Genomic DNA, 20,000 nt, shown 5'->3' on the forward strand with positions numbered 1-20,000 from the left:
TTAAAATTTTCTCTCCCCTCAGATTTTTCATTTTCTCTCCACTTACAATTTGACATTTGGCCCCATTGTGTCACCTGGTGTTTCGTTTGGCTAGAAGATCGTGCAGGACAAGTCGAGTACAAGTGGGTGCATCGAAGTAGACGAAAAAGTAGGGATTTTCAAAGTGTTCCACACTACGGTGCAATCTGCAGTAGGCATCGAATGAGAACAGTCGTCGGCAGCAGAGCAGCGCGGTGAAGTAGCTAGTGCGATTAGGAAGAGTTCGTTTTATTTTTGAGTAATTTGTGAAGCGACCCCGGGCATCGTGAAAAAATCATGGCCGATAGTTTGGTGGAAAGTCCTGCGGCCAGTTCGGCCCATCTGATGAACATGAATGTGATGAACACGTTGGCAGGGGAGGCGGGCAGCAGCTCATCGTCTTCGTCGTCCTCTTCCTCCTCTTCCTCCTCCTCTTCCGGTTCCGTCGGATTGGTGGCCACGTCTTCATCTTCCGGCTCCGGATCAGCTGCTAGTAGCAGCAGCAGCAACAACAATAATAATAGCTCCGCAAACCCAATTGATGGAGCCGGTGCTGCTGGTGGGGGTCCACCGACAGTTCTAATTTCGGTTAGTGCCCCCAGCACGAACCAGGCGGCTGCCGCAAGTGTTGTGTCCGACGTGTTTCTGAATCAGTTTATGGTGCATCGGGCCAACATGACGAGCATTCACAATAGCAGCCAGCAGCAGCAGCAGCAGCAACCGTCGTCGTCCACCGCGACCTCGCCCGTATCCGTATCGTCTTCGGGAGGTCAGCCTTCATCGACCTCAAGCGCAGCCATCCCACCGTCCACCACCGCATCCTCGTCGTCATCATCCCCATCCTCTTCCTCCACCTCCACCACTTCCTCGACGGCTGCGGCTTCCTCCTCCTCCTCCTCTACTTCCTCGTCCTCGGTTTCTTCGGTTCAACAGCAACCGCTGGAGCTACTGCACCGTGAGCTACCACCGAAACCGAACCGCCCCATCGGTACCGTTGGGGACGACGAGCGACGGTCTGGGGTGGACGGCGGAGAGGATGACGATTGTGATGAACCGGAAGCGAAGCGCAGGAAGAAGCTTGGCGACAAACCGACGGCAAAAGTCGAAAAGCTGGAACAGCGCCTCGGTGGCATATTGTGCTGTGCCGTCTGTCTGGATCTGCCGAGGACAGCCATGTACCAGGTAAATGCAAACCCTTATCTCTTTTTTGCTCTATTGCATATGATATAATCCCAAAAAGTGGGCGCTTGCCCCAGCAAAGCAAAACAACCGGACATTGCTTATCAACTTCTTCTGCCGCTACGTGACCCCGGACAACACATCCTTTATCCATCCGTCCCTTGCCGTCCTTAGTTTTCCTTTTTGTTGCTTTTGTTTTCCCATTGCAATCCTCGTCCGATTCCACAATTTCAGCAAACCATTACTGCGAGGCGTGTGATGGTGCCAGCAGTGACACTATCCAGCATTTCTCAAAACTCCCTTGGTTTTAGTAACAATTTCCTTCGTTTCTGGCATTCCTTATTTATCTCGCTCGTTGCGCTTTTATAATTTGCCCAACTCGATTCTTTTTGGTATGTTGGTAGTTGCATAACATTATTTATTGTTAAATTATTCTTGCCGCTTCGATTAACCGGTCCGTATCATTCCTCTTTGCTTTGAATGGTTCACATTTCTTTTAAATTTGTCCCATGCCTACCGATCTGATTTTGTTGAATTATGTTTCAACAGTCACAATTTCGGTTGCCCCAATTTGCTGTATTTAAGGTATTATATAACAATAAATTTGTGTTTCTTTTTTACAAAATTTCTTTTCGTCAAGGCCATAAGGGTTTCGGAAGTACAAGTACTCTACCAAATTTATGATTTTTAATTCAATTTTCCCCAAAGTGTGTCTTCCTAAGTTCTTGTTAAATTACGCATAATGGTGTACCTTTTCCCATGAGTTGGTTAAAGCTTTCCAAAAACTCGGATTTATCCAGAACACAATGAGAGTCAAATTCAATCGTGTTCAGTCCAATGAAACGTAGAATTTAAATGGTCTCACAACTTGTCGCATCGATTGTCCTTCGTTTTGATCTACAATTTTCCCATTTATTCGAAGATGTTATCTCATGACTTTTCCACCATTTTCTTTACGTTGGATAATAAATACTTTTCTAAGTTCTTTGCATGTCGCAGATTCTCATAAAAAAGCGGCTGCGTAGGTCTGAAAAGGGCTAAAATATGTCACGCCCTTTCCATGCTTTTAAATCTTTGACTGATCGTCGATGATCGTTCGCATCGTTGTCAGTATGAGATGATGGAGCAAGACGCGAAGTAACGGATGGGATGTGATGAGATGTTCGTTGGCCCTGCCAATTGGACATCACTCTTGATCTTCAGCTGCGTATCGTGTTGGCAAAATACTATAGTTTGTTACCACTCGTGTGAGTGTATTCGTGTGTGCACGTGTTTGTATCTGTGTTGAACTTTCTAATTGTGAACCGCGTGAACGCGAACATCACGCGATTCTTGTCCGTGAAGTGATCGGGAAGAGCGATTTGAGGGTCCACATCGGGTTTGAAGCAAACCTTTCTCTTCTTCTTTCTTTCTTTTGTCATTGTGGCCAAGTTTCGCAAACGGTATTCGTTGAGAAAGGAGTGCCGTTTTGGCAAAAGGGGGCCATCCTACTGAGCAGCGAACGAGTGACTATAACGCTCTCAATATACGATTCGCGAGTCTCTGTTTATACCAATCACGACCCATATCCGAGCAACGTTCGCTTCCATTCACTATATGTTGGTTCTGGTGATTGCAACGAGAACTTTTTCAGAAAATCAATAGCTTCGCCGAGGACAGCGGTTTGTCAAAGATTTCGCTGGTTTGCCTTCGAAGGAGGGTGTGCCGTTGGGGAACTATTTTTAAATCGTTCTACTACATAAAACAATAAAAGTTGCCTTGGCCGACCTGGGGATGGTCCTCAAAAGATAACATACTCTCCTTCCTTCATACTCTCTTTCTCGCAGAGTTATGAGATGCAGCTCATGCGCACTTGAGCAACAAACGTTGTCATTTCGATCCAAGCGTACCCTTCTGTGTTTGCTGGGGTGTCTTGCATTCGTGCCCTAACAATTTGTTTGTTTATTGAAAAATGTTCCTAACTATTAGTCCATCCTCGCGCTACTTTTGCCATTTCTTTAAGCTAAAGAATGACCAAATCCATGCAAAGATTTTCATTTTTAATTTAATGTTTGAATTAGTGTGTGCTACAATCGCAAAAGATTGTAAAAGACGCACTCCAGCTGATCGTATGGTGCATGTATTGTAGTGAATCAAATCCAATGACTTATGCTGATGATTCAGAACGGCGGTCGAGAACCGTTCCTGTAACATCAATACATGCAATTTACTCTCTTCCGTGGAGGAAGTGTTTGCGTCTGTGTGAGATAAAGAACCTTCTTTATCACCAGAACATACCTTGTACAGAATTTTGCCTGCTGCCTGGAGTACAACAACACAAAATGGGAGTCTGCTGATAATAGAGAGTTGGCGGAAGGTGTGGTTTGTGTGCGTGTAACATACGCCGCTTCGCCACGCTACTAGTACCTGCAAAAATCCCCGGGATTGTAAATGATAAGAGGGCACATCATAGGAGCCGCAAGACTATCGGTGTGAGAGCAACGGCATCGGTTCGGATGTAGCCGTCGCGCTCCTCCAAATACTAACAGCTGATTCCTCCCCCCGTTCACTGGCGCTTCTCATGTTTGGGGTTTTGATGACGGAGAAGTCTACTCACGACTACCAACAACATCATCACCGTCACCACCTACATTCGCTTTACGTTCGGATGCTGTTGGCCTGCCAGTTGAAAGCTAGTGCGAAAACGTACAACGCAATAGAGCAACTGCGCGCTCTCACTGTGTGCCTTACGGTGCTTGTTTTCTTCTCTTTTGCGCTGTTTTATGCCTTACCAGATGAGTGCTCCACGTGAGCCACGTACTGTTGTCCTCGAACGATGGCGATCGATCGCCGTAGAAGATTGCAATCTACATTTTGTAGCCGGCAGAGACTATTGCATGGCTTTGGATGGAGGTTGAATGGGGCGAGACGACGACGATCGAGCAGCAGTCACATTCCGACGAAGATCGTACTGTTGCCCCCAGACTATCAGGCGCCACTGACCACACAGTCGCGCCGATTGGTTACACGAATCGTTGCCTTCGCTTACGCTTCAACAGCAGCCACTGCTGACATTCTAGTGATGCTTTTTTGTTTTAGTTTATGATTCGTTTCACAGATGGCGAGCAAAACGTGGAATGCGGAATCTCGTCGCATCATTCTTACTGCGAGCTTGCGCGGTACAGATTGTTCTGGCAGATAGAACAACATTTGGTTTCGATTAGTGGCGTTCTATGCTGCAGACAAGAGTTGGGAGTAAGGCATTCGTTTACCCGACGTATGTTCGGTCGGGTGTGGTTGCGCTATTAATAGACAGAAAACTATTTCGGCAGACTGCGGTACCATCTGCCGCCTGTCTCGACACACGAAACACTGGCGTAGCACTGCAGTGTAGCTGCCAGCAAGAAGATGTGTTTCCATGACATCTTGGAGAGTACCGTTTCGGTTGCGGTAGTTGAACTTTGCCTCGCTGCTTCGCGTAACAGCATACAACATACGCTTATTGATCTTCGAAATAAAATCGAAGATCGAGAATGGACGGGTGTGCTGTGATGACTGAATCTATGCGGATACCAACCTTTGCGGTTGGATGAGCACAATAACCTCGAGCCGCCTTTGTTGATGACCAATTAAGGGACCCGGGGGCTATGTTGTTGCATATTTATTGGACGATTGCTATCCAAGACCTTCGCATACCTTGTTGCTAGCTGCTTAGTTCTTCCCGTGCATTGTTAATGTAGCATTGAACTTGGCGTAACAGCGTGCGTACCTTCCCAGCGGGCGGGGAATCATAGCACAAAGCCCTGGTGATGTAACATTACGGTGGAGGTTCATGACGTGCGCTCTATGGACTAATTTCGAAGGTCACTCAACTGCCCATTCCACTTTTATATCTGGCCATAGCACAGAAATGGTTCTTCCATTTCGACTAACCCTCTCTTTGGGGCAGTGGACCGTAGGACCTTGTGCGTTGTGATACTTGAACTGTGAAGAAAGCAATTGATCCCCGCGATCCTCATGATCACGATTCATTGCTCTTGCCAAGCGTTGCGCTTCTCGAGATGGCGTTAGCTCGTTAATCTTGGGTGTGTGCTAGGTCGTTGAGTCAAGTGTAGATGCTTGATATTGAGCGATATCGCTTCTTGCTGCAGTGCCGTCGATTGACCGTCGAAGATTTTGTTGAAACTTGTTGAAAACCACTGTTTCAAGGTCTCGAGTCGCCATATATGGCTGATGCTGGTGGGGGGATTGTGACAAACCTGGCGTGCAGGCGAGTCATTTGGGTGTGTGGGCAAGGGTTTTGTACAGGTGTTAGGTGAGTGAGATGGACGAATGTGCGTGAGTGTGTGTGTGTGTGGATTGTGTTGGTGTGGGTGCACTGAAGTAGCACCAATCGCCGTCTTCAGCTTATGCTTAAGATGGTTCCCCTCCCAGCTAGTGGAACGCGTCACTTAGAGAGGCTATACGATCTACTGAGCTGTGATCGAGTGTAATGTACTTGCAACAGCGTAATTGAGAATGCAGCTATCAGTCAAAACAGTAGATAGATACAGTTCTCGTATGTTGGTAGGAGGAACATACGATCAACCATCTGAAGGTGAACTTAAGAATTATAACGTCAGTAATGTCGACGGATGGGTTTCTACAGCCATGTTTAGGGTGTTTCGACAACACATTATAGGGAAAATAGGTTGACGACAGTACAATGTGTATAAAGTATCGATCAGGGCAAAGTAGTAAGAAGAATGATTAATTGCCTCTAGCTATCTTGGGAGACGACCACAAGGGTTAAATTTGTTTATTCGCCAGGACGATTATCCTACAGAGACGAGGATCCTACAGAATATAATACCCGCGTTGTAGTTTCACAATAGTCCTTAGAACTCACAAGGTAGAAACATAAAATATGACGCTGTACAGTAGACAGTCGTGTTTATATTTATAATAACATAAGGAGCAGTATATCAATAGAGTTTTAGCATCATCGTTGCGATAGTGGGCGACGGGAAACAACAACAAATGACAAATTGTGACAAACAAAGAAAACGAAAAGAAACAATCACAAAAATATAATGAATTGAAAATGTGAGAGTTGAGAAAAGGAAAACAAGCAAAGCAACAATATGAAATGAGAACTGTAACACTTTCACGATTGGAAGTGAAAACAGGTCCAAAAAAGCAAATAAAAATAAAAAAAGAAAATAAAAGGAAAAAATGAAAAAGGCATAAGAAGGTTGCCATTAGTCAACATAAAACTGTGATTTGTTTTATTTTCATACAAAAAAAAAACAAAATTACATTCTTCAACTTTTCCGTCCTCTGCTCAACTAGTGTCGCCGGGATTCGCCAGTTCGTTTCGCAAATCCTTTCTCTTCTTTTTTTACCAAACTTCCACTTCCCCTTTCCCGTTAACTGTGCTGTGGATATAGACGTCCGAACACGTGTGCTGTGGTCAATAAAGTAAAGTACGTTTCATGAGAAATAAATATATCCATCATCCATTCGTACCCCACATAAGGAGGGCTATTTCATCTTCTCTATCGCTCTTCCTTCCCCTGGCTTTTTGTCTCGTTGTTCTCCACTTTCGTTCCAGCGTCACACATTCGTCCTTGTTCAGGGAAGGAAATCGCCTTGAGTTGGAAATATATCTGGAAAAGGGTCTGATTGATGTGTGTTTGGGGGACGGCGGGGATTTTAAAACGACATTTACAAAGCAAATTTAATCCAGCTGTCTTTTTTCCTTTTTTCTTTCTTTTTCTTTTCCCCCCACAGGTGTGTGTGTATGTGTCTGTTTGTGTGTCGTTGTTGTCGATGTTGCGTTTTTGGGGAGACCTCATACCGCAGTAATGCGCGGAGGATAGCATAGATTATTCATACAAGTTGAGCAAAAACTAAACATTCGAATCGTGTTCTCTATCTCATCAAGACTTTGGTTTACATATAAAAAGTACAAAAGGCGAACAATTAAATTGAGTCTAATTAATAGATAGCAGAGAAGCTAGGGTACTATGAAAAATATACGCAGAAGAATATATACAGAAGTAGAAACATATATGGACAAAGTAATAGTTGTATACCGGGGATAGTTGATGACAGTTTGTGTTGTGTGTCATCTGGATGTTATAAAGATAAGAGAAACAAGAAACGAAACTGTTAATCAGTATCTTCAACCAATAATTGATGGTACTCTTCACACTGAACTAACTTTGCAGGGTATCTGTTCTACATTTTCTCTCATTCTCTTTCTCTGTTTCTCTATCTCTTTTCTTACTCTCTCTTTTTCTCTATTTCTCTCTCTCTTTCTCTGTTTTTCTTCTTATTGCAGCAAAGTTGTCCTTATCTTGTGCTACTTAATTGGCTCAAAATGTTGGTTTTGTTAAGTTTTTGATTCATTTTTGGTCTTTCCCAGCCTTTGAGCACATGTCTAGATGTGTGTTCAAGTTGCTACTGAGAGTGGATGAAGTTGTTCGATTTTTTTTAGAGGATTAAAGAAGTTCTCTACAGTTTTTCGTTCAAATGTATAGACTACTTTTCTTCTTTTTATCTTACAGGATAGTGCGTCCCATTCAGAGAGCGAGAGTTTGAGCACCAGATAATTGTAGTGTTACTAATTCGAGTTTTCTTTTCTTCTCTTTTATTCTTTCTTCTCCCTTTATGGCGCTCTTTATTTTATGCTGTTTATCTTCACTGTTGTTCCCTCCGAATGAAACGCGTACACAGTGCTCCATGGGTCATCTCATGTGTGCCGGATGCTTCACACATCTTCTGGCTGATGGCAGGTAAGCCAAAGTACCGCAATACACTAGCATGCAAAATCATCTCAAACGGGTCCCCACGGAGATGCAGGTGTCTAGGGAAGATTGTTGGGTGCGTTTTGCTAATCACTACTTTTGTTTCTTATTGCCCTTACAGACTTCGCGATCAGAACGCCACATGTCCAAACTGTCGTACCGAGATCAGCAAAAACAATTCGTCGCGTAATTTGGCGGTAGAGAAGGCAGTTTCGGAACTACCAGCCGAGTGTCAGTACTGTGGTAATGAGTTTCCGAACCGTTCGATCGACTATCATGAGTCGCATGAATGTGAAGATCGTCCCACCGATTGTCGTTTTGCACGCATCGGCTGCCAGTGGCGCGGCCCAATACACGAGGTGTCTACGCACGAGGCGAACTGTGCGCATCCCAAGAAGTCGGGTGCTGAGGTGATGGTGGCACTGCAGGCCCACGATGCAAAGGCGGCTGAAGATAAGCAGCTCTTTCTGACGCTGATCGATTTGTTGAGCTACGAGAAGATCATTTTCAACGGTACACACAACACTCCCCCCCGTGACATGAATCAATATTGCACATAATGATATAGCATTTTTCTGAGTCCTTGATGAATCTCTCATTTTTTCAATTAATTTATGTTCATTTTCCATTTGCTCGATACAGATTTGCAGCTGAAACCCTATCGGACGGACGAGTATGTGCATCGTTTGTACTACGAGACCAGCCGGTTCTCCGCCTTCAACCACCAGTGGGTGGTAAAGGCGATCATTAATAAGAGCCAGCGTGATCCGCACGAATCGTGTGAGCGGGACATTACTTATCAGGTAAGCGCGTGTGTATAGGGATCCGATCCAAAAGGCCTCTTGACAGCGAAACATTTCTGATTTCCACTTGCAGCTGATTCTCAAATCGAAAACATCGACCCCACTACCGATGCACTTTTTCGTACTGCGAGGTCCATTCTCGGACATCAAGGCCAGTACGCAGATCTACAAACATGATTTCGCCGACACTGAAACGGAAAGCCCATTCCGACTTCTTCCGCTGCCTGATACCGCCGAATGCAACAGACTATTGGCGGCGAAAGCGATCAATTTCAGGTATAATGGAGGAATTGATGCACTGAATTTCAGTAAAATTTGATATATTTTTTCCTTGGTCTCCTTTTTATTGCAGGTTGATTATGTTTTTGGCATCGAAGTGAGCAAATCTACAGTAATATGCTTCACGCGTGGAACTGCTGTCACATAGAGATGGTGGTTGCGCTGCGCTGATCATAAATTAATATTTCTTTTTCATATAGATTTAATTTTAATATTCTACACTACAATGCTTACAAGCTATCTGGCACTTTTTGAAAACGGAGGCAAACAAAATGCTGTTGTGCAACAGCTCCATGATTTTTTTAATGGAAATTGGAATTTGAAATAATGTACTACGCTGGATGGTTACGTTTGGCTTTGTGACTTTCATGACTTCATTCACAAAATTTATTCTCGTCACTAATCGAACATTTTGCTTCACCTTTTCTCAATCACCTAGCAGGTAACCGCTTGGACGCCTTCGCATTGGTTTTGATTTCAATGATTAGATGGACCAAAAACACAGTAAAAGTAACCGATGAATGTAATGATCTAAGTTGATAAGTTTTTCGTTGATCGGTGGTCCTTAAGGAACAGATTGGTTGAACAACAACTGAAAGCGCCATGCAAGTTAAACGGGGTTTAGTGAGACAGGTTCATTAAAAAGTTGCCATCCTCACGAAATACAGTATATCATAAATCTATGAGTAAACGCAATTGCATGGCAGTACAATTGCTTAAAAGCTTAAAGTTGCCGCTAACCCTTAAGAGACATTTGTCGGCACTGGGCAGGAGATGCTGTAGAAAGCTCTCTCACTCTTTCTCTACGTTATTTTCATTTTTACATTTTCTTTTATGAACCGAAGAGAATATGAAGTTTATATCAAATGTTTTGCAAATTTACGATATATCTTTCCTCTACTAAGCATATATAATACATTACGATAAAAGCAGTTAGTAGAGATAGCGAGGGTGTGAAGGAAACGGATGAAGAATGTGTGATACACAAATATTGCTACAATTAAGGCAAGTTCACAGAACATGTGAACTGCAACATAAACGTTTGTGCTCGGTTGTGGTTTTTGTGCTTGTTTGAGCACAGAACCTAACATCGCGGTACATACGCTGGTTCACTATAAGAATTATTTGCTACGAGAAGAAAGTTGAATTTGTCTTTTTTTACTTCACGTTCATATGATTACAGATTGCTTTGAATGTAAAGCCTGCATCATAATCCACCGAGCGGCGGATCTTGGCAATGAAAAAGAGATAGTGATTATTAGCGAGATAAGTGCGTTTATGTCGATAAGCAACATATTTTTTTGAATTTAAGTTATCATTTCGTTTCCCATTTACCCCCGAGAGATTATCTTTCATTAAAAGACAATTTGGATTGGATGGATATTGGTTCGGAGTGGGAAAAGAAGAAGTGAGACAAAAAATGTTTTAGCGGTTTTGGAATGCTACCAAATAGGTGATAAGATGTGCCCAAATGCTTTTTGATATGCGTATGTTCTATTCTTCTCAGCTCATTTTGTTTCTACGTTCAACATTTCTGTGTAACATAGCTAAATAATATTCCCACTTACAATGATCTTATACAACCGAAACACTAGTTTGTAAGAACAAATATATTTTGTTTCTTTGAATGTTAACAATGATTGCGTTACTTTGCTGTTTTGAAAGAAATCATAGACTGTACCAGCGTGTTGTGAATTATAGAGACACTTAGTGTACTAAGAAGAAGTAAGAAAGACATTGAATGCATAAAATGCTGTAGCACAAGTCCCAAGCTGGTCCAGTACTTTATTGCGCGTAATAAAGAAGAGTCTTCAACGAATTTTTCGAACGAACGAATTCCTTTTACCGTTACCATAAAAACCGTTACTTGCACCGATAGAAGCCGTAAAAACAAGAAATGCGACCTTTATCTGACCGTTACCCAACGTTACAAGTCTTTGTATGTTCACGGGACAATCAGTGAGTTTATAATGTACGGGTGTAGAAGTCGAGATGGAAGTTGAGGACGACGAAACGCTCGGTTGAAAAAAGATTATTTGGATTTCCGCGAAGTGAGTGGTGTTGTTGTGCGTGTGGCGTAAAATAATTATTTTATTAATAATTGCCTGAAGGTAATGGAGTGTTACTAACCAATAGTTTGTGTCATCTGTTACTGGGGCTGCGTACACCAGCGATCGTGTTATTTTCGGAGGTGCTATTTCTTCTAGAGGCCGTTGCAGAGCGGAATCGGGTTAAAGTTCAGATCCGGTGTCGGTGTCGATGATAAGAGCAAAGTAATCGCTACTTTGATGCCCAGGGCAACCACAGTCCCAAACTGCCTTAGTTACTACCATCGAAGTTAGCGAAGGGAGAAACTAAGTGCGGCCGCCAACTGAACCGACCGAAAGCGGGTCACCTATATTCGGGCCTTTATGCATTTCACTTCCATCGAACTCTTTTCGTTGAAATCGGAAAGGTCCAGGCTGATTCAGAGCGCACATCCGGGAATGGTTTTGAGGCAGCAGCAGCAGCAGCCGGTTCCAAGAACGAAAACATACCGTCGTGGCTCACTGACCGATGGCGCGATGCCCGTGATTGGTGCAGACGCTGGGGATGAAACGACGACGACGACGCGTGACGTGTTCGCATGACGCAATCGTACGATGTTCCTCCCAACGCGGCCCTCTGGCGCTACCCCTTCTCTCGTCGTCACCACCGCGACGGAGGCCTGTACCGGGCAGCCTACTAACGCGCCCTACTATTGCGCACAAACCATCTGCCTCCAGTATCGTGTAGTAGCGTTTGTCTACGTTTGAACAAAAGTTCGTGAATTCACTCGTTCCAAGTGGTTCCCCTGCACCACGGCGTGCATTGTGCAACGAAGAACAATCGTGAAGCAGCGATCGAAGGTAGCCGTTTATTTCCTTTGCCATTCTGCTGCGTTTGCTACTACGCGGGGTTTTGTGTGGAATCAACAACACACGGTCAATTAACGTTGTCGCCCTAACATATTGTGTCACCAAGATACTGCGGCCCGCAGCTGGGTCAACCGTAGGTGCAGGTGACTCGCATTCCTTTCCGGGTCTTAGATGGCGATGGCCTTCTAATTCTTGCACCTACCAGATACAACCTAGCAAGCGACACCAGCAACATGCGTCGTTACTGCGAAGTAGGCGCCGGATAGTGGTTTTTCTTTTTCCGCGTTTCCTTTGAAATCGATTCCGCTGTGCTACTACTGCGGAGTTGATTCAGCACGAAAGCCGGCTAGTTCCTCTCACCAAGCAAGTGCCAGTCACCCTGCACTCCAAGAGCCCACCGGCTAGGTTTGGGGTAACGTGTTATACGGTAACTCTTCACCCCCCGGGAGTTCCCGAGTTGTGGAACAGGTTTGGCTTTCAAGATCGCCGTCCTGTGGGGCAACGTGGTAAGTTTGTCTGCTGCCCCCTCGTCCCCCTTTCCCAGAAACCTGTTTAGGACAAGCACGTGGTTTTCGGTGCAGAATGGAAGAGGGAAGTTATGATTCGTTGCAGAAAACAGTCCTGCACTGTGCAGCTCGGTCTCGGCAGATAGGTGACCGTGACACCTGTGACAATAGTACCGCTAACGGTTGCGGTTCGATTCCCGTGCATCGAGCTCTACGGTTGAAACGACATACCGGGCCACCGTATGGAAGACGGTGTGTCACTTATCTGTTTGCTATCAATGGATTCATATTTTGCGTCATCACCACTGTGTGCCAATGTTTTCTTCGTGCTTTTAGCCAATGATAAGGTGTCCCCACTCGAGGGGTTTCTTTTTTTTTATCAGCAATTGGTTTAGTGAAACAATTTCGATTGGAGAAGTGCAGCGTACGGCGACACATGTTATCAGTCGGTTGTAGAAGAAAAAGAAAAATACGCTAACAAGGTGTACTCGGTCGAGTACAATCATAATGCGTCCTAAAACAATGTAGATTGTTTCATCTTATTTGGGAAATCTAACTCAAATATAGTACTTTTACTTGCCCATAGTCCAAGGTCACGTTTCATTCGGCCTCTTGCTATCGAACATGTTCTTTCTCAAGGGTACGAACTGAAACATTCCCAGCCAGCACCTAAAGAACAACTCTCTATAAATTAATAATTCGCCCTCTCACTATCGTGTTGGCATGCTATAGCGCCATGATACGCTTCGTTCGATCGAAGAAATCGCCTTACGGTCATGTTTGGCCTTTCGACGTCCCCTTGGTGCGGCATTTTGGCAGTGGGTGAATAATTAAAAAAAGCCAACCCGTATCCAAAACTGGCCTCGTTTTCATATTCTCTACATAGCCCGGAATAACAACAGAACATGGATAAGCATTGTTTGATACTAGAACTGGATTATGCCGATTGCGAAATACGCCCGATCCGGGTAATAATTGGGAGGTATTGTTAAAATATGTTTTTGATTAATTAAAACAAGTTTCAATGTTGCAATGTTATCCAATCCTTCAATCCCGGTACTTTGAAGTACGGCGCAGAGAATCAATTATTCGTTTCACTGGACATTGCATGGGAGTGCCGCAGTTTCTAACAAGAAAATGCGGTTTTAATTCAATTCGAGTATTGAAAAACAAGCCTCAAATTGAACGCAAGAGGAAGAATCATTATTTTCCCGTTTTTTTCCCTAGCTCCACTACTCTTTAAGATCGTACAAGAGGGGGAGCCCAGTCAGCGAAATGGCCGAAAGTAGCGCTGACTGGTGGCGTACCTTGAGCTGAGTGGAACACGAGGACAAACTGCTCATTCTAATGATAAGAGCACGAAGAAAATGTATAAAATCTCGCATGTTGTTCGTGAATAGCCCTGGAATAAATCACACATTGAATGTTAATTATGGCACATCAAGAATATGGCGGGCTGCAAATTTCTATTGCTTTGGGCTCTTAGCTTTGTTCAGCTCATTTGGAATCCAAGCGCATGTGATGGACGACACGCTATTTGTAGAGGAAGAACGATCTAAATCATTTGATTATCTGCCAGTGTTCGGATGCTTGTACGAAAAATATTTTCAATCCACGAATCCAAACGCAACAATAGTTGTACTGTACCATATCATGAGCCTTCTGGAAGGCTTAACTATGTTATGGAACTGATATTCGTTTCTGATATCAAGCTACAGATAAAACCAGTTATGTCACTGTCCTTAAAGCCATCAGCAAGCCGAAAATACTCACATTATGTGATAATGTAAGCACATTTATGTGATAATGTAAGCACATTTATGTGATAATGTTTGCACCGCTGAAACTGATAAGCTTGTAACATTGGACAAACATAGTTATTTGTTTATATCTTTTGGAAACAATTTTCGTTTGGTTTAAAATATTGGAAGTTTAGATCATTTTATGTTGATCATCCTGTCCTAAAGGGGATGCATATGCACATGGGAGATTCGTTTAGTAGCTTTGGAGTAAGGAGGGGGAGGTAAGAGCAACACATAAAGGCGTAAAGGGTGTTTCAGATTCCTCTAATAAAGCCACGACATTCACCAGTGTGGCCACCTGATGCGACATATGGTATTTGTTTAGCATTTGTCTCGTCCTCTACAATTCATTTCGTCGCATAGTGATCTTCCTTTCCCTCTCTCTTTCGCTTTGAATGGCCTGAGAAATGGCGAGACATTCAAATCGGTTCAATATAACATACATTCGTCTCACATGTTGTCTACTGTTGGCACATAAATCATCTAATCATAAGCTGCACCGCTATTCCACCGGCGAGTGGTGCAGGCAGTGCAATGTAATCAATCTCCAACGGTCTATCCTTTTCATAAGCCCCTTATGCCTACAGTTTGTTCTGATTCTGTTTCGTCTCACTCTCTCCCTATCTTCACGTTGCCATTGCAGGGATTAGTGGAGGAGCCAGGTTATCGCACGCCGTGCGACGATTCTGTTGGCGAGGATTGTGAAGGTAACGTGCCGTTATTGCGCCGCACACTAACGGAGGAGTAGGTGCCGCTGTTGCAAACGAAAGGAAACAACGAACGAGGAAAAGAAGAGGCTAAACGATGGCATCAGCATCATCGCCATCATCAGCAGCAGTAACAGCAAGCGAGCAGCAGCAGGAGATGAACGAATCACAACAGGCACCGGCGACACCGGCGAGAATGTCGCGCAAACGGCCACGTGACAGTTTGGAAGCTACCGGTGGTGGCACCGTGAGCAGCAGCACCAATGGCAACGGCAATGGCAACGCCAACTCGAGCAGTGGTCGATTGACAATCGATGAAACGGTATCGATTACGATCGATCCCAACGGTGAGCTCGAGGATCGGCTAGTTACGCGGCAATCATCACCGCGTACTACACCCGATAGCATGAACGGTAGCAGCCGTCGGTTCAGCAGCATACGCATCGACGACGATGTACTCGAGCAGCAGCAGCAACTGCTACCGGCCGCGCAACATCACGGAGATCAGCTTTGGCCTCCGAATAGCGAAGGTGCCATGAATGGGCACGTTAACTTCGAGAACGAAAGTAGCGCTCGACCAGGCGCCGTCGTCCGTCTGTCAGGAACGGTGCGTCAGCCGCAGGAGGCTCCATCGAACGGTGCTGGACCGTCGACCGGAGTCGCGATCCGCCGCCAGCACGAAGGCAGCGGAGTCGAACACAGCCCACCGGTGGTAAGTGTCTTGAAGAGGAAGTGTTCGAAGTATTGAAGATTTTTTTCTTTCGAAAAATGAATTCCCTGGGGTTCGGTGTCCCTTGCCGATGCCGCGTGGCACTTGCTTATCATGGTGGATTTCCCTTTCTGTAAAAAAATGTAGAAAACGAAAATCGTGCTTCTACTCATGCCCATGAAGTGCATCCATCCCCGCAAGCGAGCGAGAAAGAGACACACAGCTTTCCTGCAATCACAGCCGGATGTGAGTATGTGGCGCAATCATTCACAGCACCGCTTATCGCTACACGAAACGGTGGCTCCGGAACTTCGAACGTTGGATGGTTGCAGGCGGAGTAGATGGTGCTACGTTGAAAGGTTCTTATCGGTGCCAGCTGCAAGTCAACGAATTACGAGATTTCCCGAATTCGAAGAAAGACGTAATAGACTAGCGGTACACATCGTACGATACACGATGACCAAGCAGTAACCAAGGTCCGCGTTCTTCGGTGCACTGATAGGGTAGCCAGGGATGAGTCTTATGAGTCACACATATACACACATATATTCATGCACACGTGCCCAAGAGCCGTTGTCACGTGTGAGGAAATGAAGACGGGTTTAACCATCAACCTTGGTTGACGAGTTTTGGGGGTGTATGGTGTGATGCAAGCGATAAGACATGATCGAGAGAGAGAGAGAGCACTCATGAATGCTGTGAGTATAAGGCGAATCTCGAGTCCCTCTATTGTGACGCGCAAAGAACTGGGTCAAATGTTTGTTTCTTCATCCGATACGCACGATGAGGAAAAAGAAGATGGCACACATACATTCTCATGCATTTCAAGGTCATCACGTGAGGAGGAGCAGCACACCAGCAGCACTGAATGGGGTGACACATCTATGAATGCGGGACTCACCATCATCACCAACACTGTTAACCCCTCCAAGCACGCTGTCATGGGTGGACGGCCGATTAACGGGCGGATTCTGCAAAACAATCCCTCTCGTGAACGAAGGGCGTTTCAATATTTCGTGTTCTCGCGCATCGTCGCGCTTTGACGTAACAGTATGTTAAGACCGTGGTTCCCGCGGTGTTAGTCAGTCGATGTCCAGAAACATGCTGTCCTACAAAAAACAAACAAAAAAAAAAAAACAGACCAACACACAACTCATTAACAAATTCGGGTTGAAGGTTTCCCCACTTGTCGCGATGGCGTGCGCGACCATGGGGCGGCAAGTTCATTTGTATCGCGCATTCCAAGCTCTAACCACGTTGCGCTGATTGTGGGCGTGTGTGGCAAGCCGAAGGTATGTGCCGGATTTCTTCTTTTCGCTCTCCCCAGATTTGACGTACGTTCCGTTTCGGACGAAGACGTCATCGATTTTCGGTTAGCACGCGAGTGTTTGTGACCATCGTGTGCGGGATGTGTTTGTTCCGCATGTGCGTCGATCGCGTGATTTTTGTCGAGCGAGATAACGAGCGAACGAAGGGAGGAGGGTGGAGCAACGGGGTATAGGGGCGCAGAACGTGCTCTTTATCTTCGTGCTCGCCCGGCGGACGAAGTACGTCCCCTATCGCATGGGATACCATAAAAGGTTGACCATTTTCACCTTTTGATTTAATTATGGGATCTTTACAAAACAATTCACCGAAATTGTTGCTGATTTCGTTTGTCGCGTTGGTAGTGCCGCCAGCGAATGTTAGGAGAGTTGATTTCCTCGTCACCTTTCGCATCTTGATCGCATCGTGTCGCGATGAAAGTGATTCTCGTATTAGAAAAACTTCGGCGAAAGGGGTACGATCGCACAACAGAAACGCTGGCGCACCATCATCGTCGAGCTTGCAGTGAAACGTGGCTAAAAGCGCGTAACTGTGGATGACGTGGAACACCGTCCGCGGTGGCGTGATCAACAGACACAGCGAACGTTACGATAAATAAAACCAAGCGGAATTTTGGCCCTCTCGTACCCGGCTTCGCGGCATCATTTGGATGCGGGATGTATTGAAGAGAGCGACACACAACGAACGCGAACAAGCAAAGAATCGAAAGTACCCGAAAATGGTGACGGTGAATTTGCAATGAGCTCTCTCCATGTATACACTTCGCGGGTACATGGTTTTGAGGAGTGTACATGAAGTTCAAGGACACATTAATTGACTTTCGGGAAGAGCGACAAGCTGGCCACCTGGAATACGCTCCTCCTGGTTGAAAGACGAGGAACACGCACCGTCGTTTTTCGATGTTGCTTCTCTACCTGGATGTATCTGGTCGCGCCACGATGGCGGACATAATAACAGTCGGCGCAGGGCAATCCCGGCAACGAAGATAATTAAGACTAATTGGTGTCCTCCGTTGAGAGTAACATCCGATGAAATACCGTGTGAAAGCTGGCAGGATGACTCTAATTGGCTGGTACCGAAAATACGGAACCTGAATTGTTAGCCACGGATTGCAGTGCAGGCAGCTACGTTTGAAGAATGGCGCTTCCATAAGGGATGGGAGTACGGACTCCTCGCACTGCCCTGGACAGTGGCGAATTCAGATCAGATCATTGCGGACTTTAGCTTCCAGGAATAAACTTATCAAAGCAAAGGTCGAAGCGCTTTTTGATGGTGCATCCTGTTGCTGAGCTCCTTCTCGTTGATTGATCACTAAAGTTAGATTGCAAAATTATTGTAAACATAAGGGAGGTGCGATTTCTGCCTACCCCTTCTAAGCCAATACACACCTGCTCTGGCTTTGGCGCTGTTAATCAGTACCAGCTGATCCGATCGATGAAGGTGGTGTGGTAGTGGTGGTGATGGCCAGACATCGTACCCGTGGCGTGATTCATGTTGGGCAAATTCAACACACACGCTGCCGGTCGATCCATCGCTCGATTGCTTCCGTCATCATAGTGATGATGCGATCTGACGTGGCTGCGATCATGTGCGGAATGAAGTGCGAAAAGAGTGCTAATAACAGGACCATTGTGTTCAGCAGCAAGTTGATAAGACGTGTTCCATTTGAGGGATGCTTTCATTTCGGCAGTGCAACGTGATCTCTCGTCTTACATCGCATCGTCCTGTACCGTGCGCTACATTACGATAATGAAAATAGTCATTTGTATGTCATTCGCACATCGTGCCACCATCGACCACTCGCCTTTGGTTGTGGCCACTTATTCAATCAAGTTCGTTCTCGTCACGCGCCACTGTCTGATGGTGGTTGAGGAGTGGGGTACCTTTTTCCATCCATCGATCGATAGTAAACGATAGGATGGTGCTGCCGGTTGAACAGCAGACAGCGGGAGGATCAGTGGCAGGTTTCATTCGTTGGTCGGCTTGCCAACGGTTCTCGTAGCGCTAGTATGGCGCCACCACCGTGTACGATGGTGTTTGTGTTCCGTTAGGCTTCTGAAACTACGATGATGGCGCACCGCGGGCGAACGGCCCATGCACCACTAGCAACGAAGCACGAAGCAGCACGCTTGACCGCTGGGGATGAGACTGACACTGTTGACTGTGTTCGCGTTGGTTCGTCCTACTACCCGCTGCTGGTTGGAAGCGATCCATCGACCGCAGATTTCTTTTGGCCTTCCGTGCGAACGGGTGTATTCCTGCTGACCGGAGTAGTGCGACCGCGAGAGCGCGTGCTGTCTGTTCGTTGTTACACCTGCCAAGTGAATGTGACCAAGTACGGATTACTACGTTTTTTTCCAGTTTACCTAGCACCCCATTGCTGATATCCAACTTTTGCAATTTGGTTTCTTCGTTCGTGCTTGGCGTGTGGCCTTGTTGTCCTGTTTTAAGCTGGCCAAAGTACTAGCGCATTTGGTCCGGTTTGCATTTCTGCGGTTTCCGCAGCAATAGAACATCGATTGTGTGCTACAAAGTAAACGCACTACACGGGTGCGTCTGTGACTGTGACGTGGAAGAAGAAGTGCAACGCCTGTCGAGCCCAAACGTAGTAGACGTGGAGCTTTTCAACGACGGCCAGAGCTCACGTCGCTATTTTCGGAAGGAATATGACAGTTGGTGTTTAAAGTAGAAGTAGTGCAAGCACACCAGTTGCCACCGGAATCGGAACATTGATACTCACCAATTGGAGCAATACAGAAAATCGTAGAAAAATGGCTCCGAACTACTCACCGAATGAAACTGATGATATTCCGGCTACGCTACCAATTCAGAGATTCGACGTAAGTAAACCCGAAACGAGTGTGTCGCAAAGAACGGTGTCACATTTTTAACGTGCCTTTTCATCGCAATCGGCGAAAGATTTTTCGAAAGCGTGCATAAGCAGCGGTGGCGCGCCTCCCGGACCGAAAATAGATTCATCCTTCCGTCGTGCATTTCATTGTGC

At 45.5% G+C, this 20,000-nt stretch overlaps 2 protein-coding genes across 6 annotated transcripts in view; both read left to right on the plus strand.

The window, feature by feature from the left end:
• The window catches only part of LOC125948558 (cysteine and histidine-rich protein 1 homolog), an 11,463-nt gene extending 777 nt beyond the window's left edge, over positions 1-10,686 (plus strand). For both annotated transcript variants that reach the window (XM_049674753.1, XM_049674755.1), the window contains exons 2-7: positions 23-1,200; positions 7,897-7,955; positions 8,089-8,480; positions 8,610-8,770; positions 8,844-9,046; positions 9,123-10,686. In XM_049674753.1, coding sequence (XP_049530710.1) covers positions 316-1,200; positions 7,897-7,955; positions 8,089-8,480; positions 8,610-8,770; positions 8,844-9,046; positions 9,123-9,150 — 1,728 coding nt within the window. In that variant the 5' untranslated portion in view covers positions 23-315 and the 3' untranslated portion in view covers positions 9,151-10,686. The remainder of the gene's footprint in view (positions 1-22; positions 1,201-7,896; positions 7,956-8,088; positions 8,481-8,609; positions 8,771-8,843; positions 9,047-9,122) is intronic.
• A 340-nt stretch (positions 10,687-11,026) lies between these two features.
• Positions 11,027-20,000, plus strand: part of LOC125948555 (choline-phosphate cytidylyltransferase A-like) — a 15,227-nt gene continuing 6,253 nt past the window's right edge. Inside the window, exons 1-2 of one of the 4 annotated variants that reach the window (XM_049674750.1) lie at positions 11,027-11,100; positions 14,898-15,673. In XM_049674750.1, the coding sequence (XP_049530707.1) occupies positions 15,059-15,673 (615 nt within the window). In that variant the 5' untranslated portion in view covers positions 11,027-11,100; positions 14,898-15,058. Of the gene's footprint in view, positions 11,161-11,183; positions 11,938-11,996; positions 12,453-14,897; positions 15,674-20,000 lie in introns of those variants that run through there. The other 3 variants (XM_049674748.1, XM_049674747.1, XM_049674749.1) reach the window with 3 other exon arrangements.

This window comes from Anopheles darlingi, chromosome 2 (genome assembly GCF_943734745.1).
Source record: "Anopheles darlingi chromosome 2, idAnoDarlMG_H_01, whole genome shotgun sequence".
Classification (NCBI taxonomy): domain Eukaryota; kingdom Metazoa; phylum Arthropoda; class Insecta; order Diptera; family Culicidae; genus Anopheles; species Anopheles darlingi.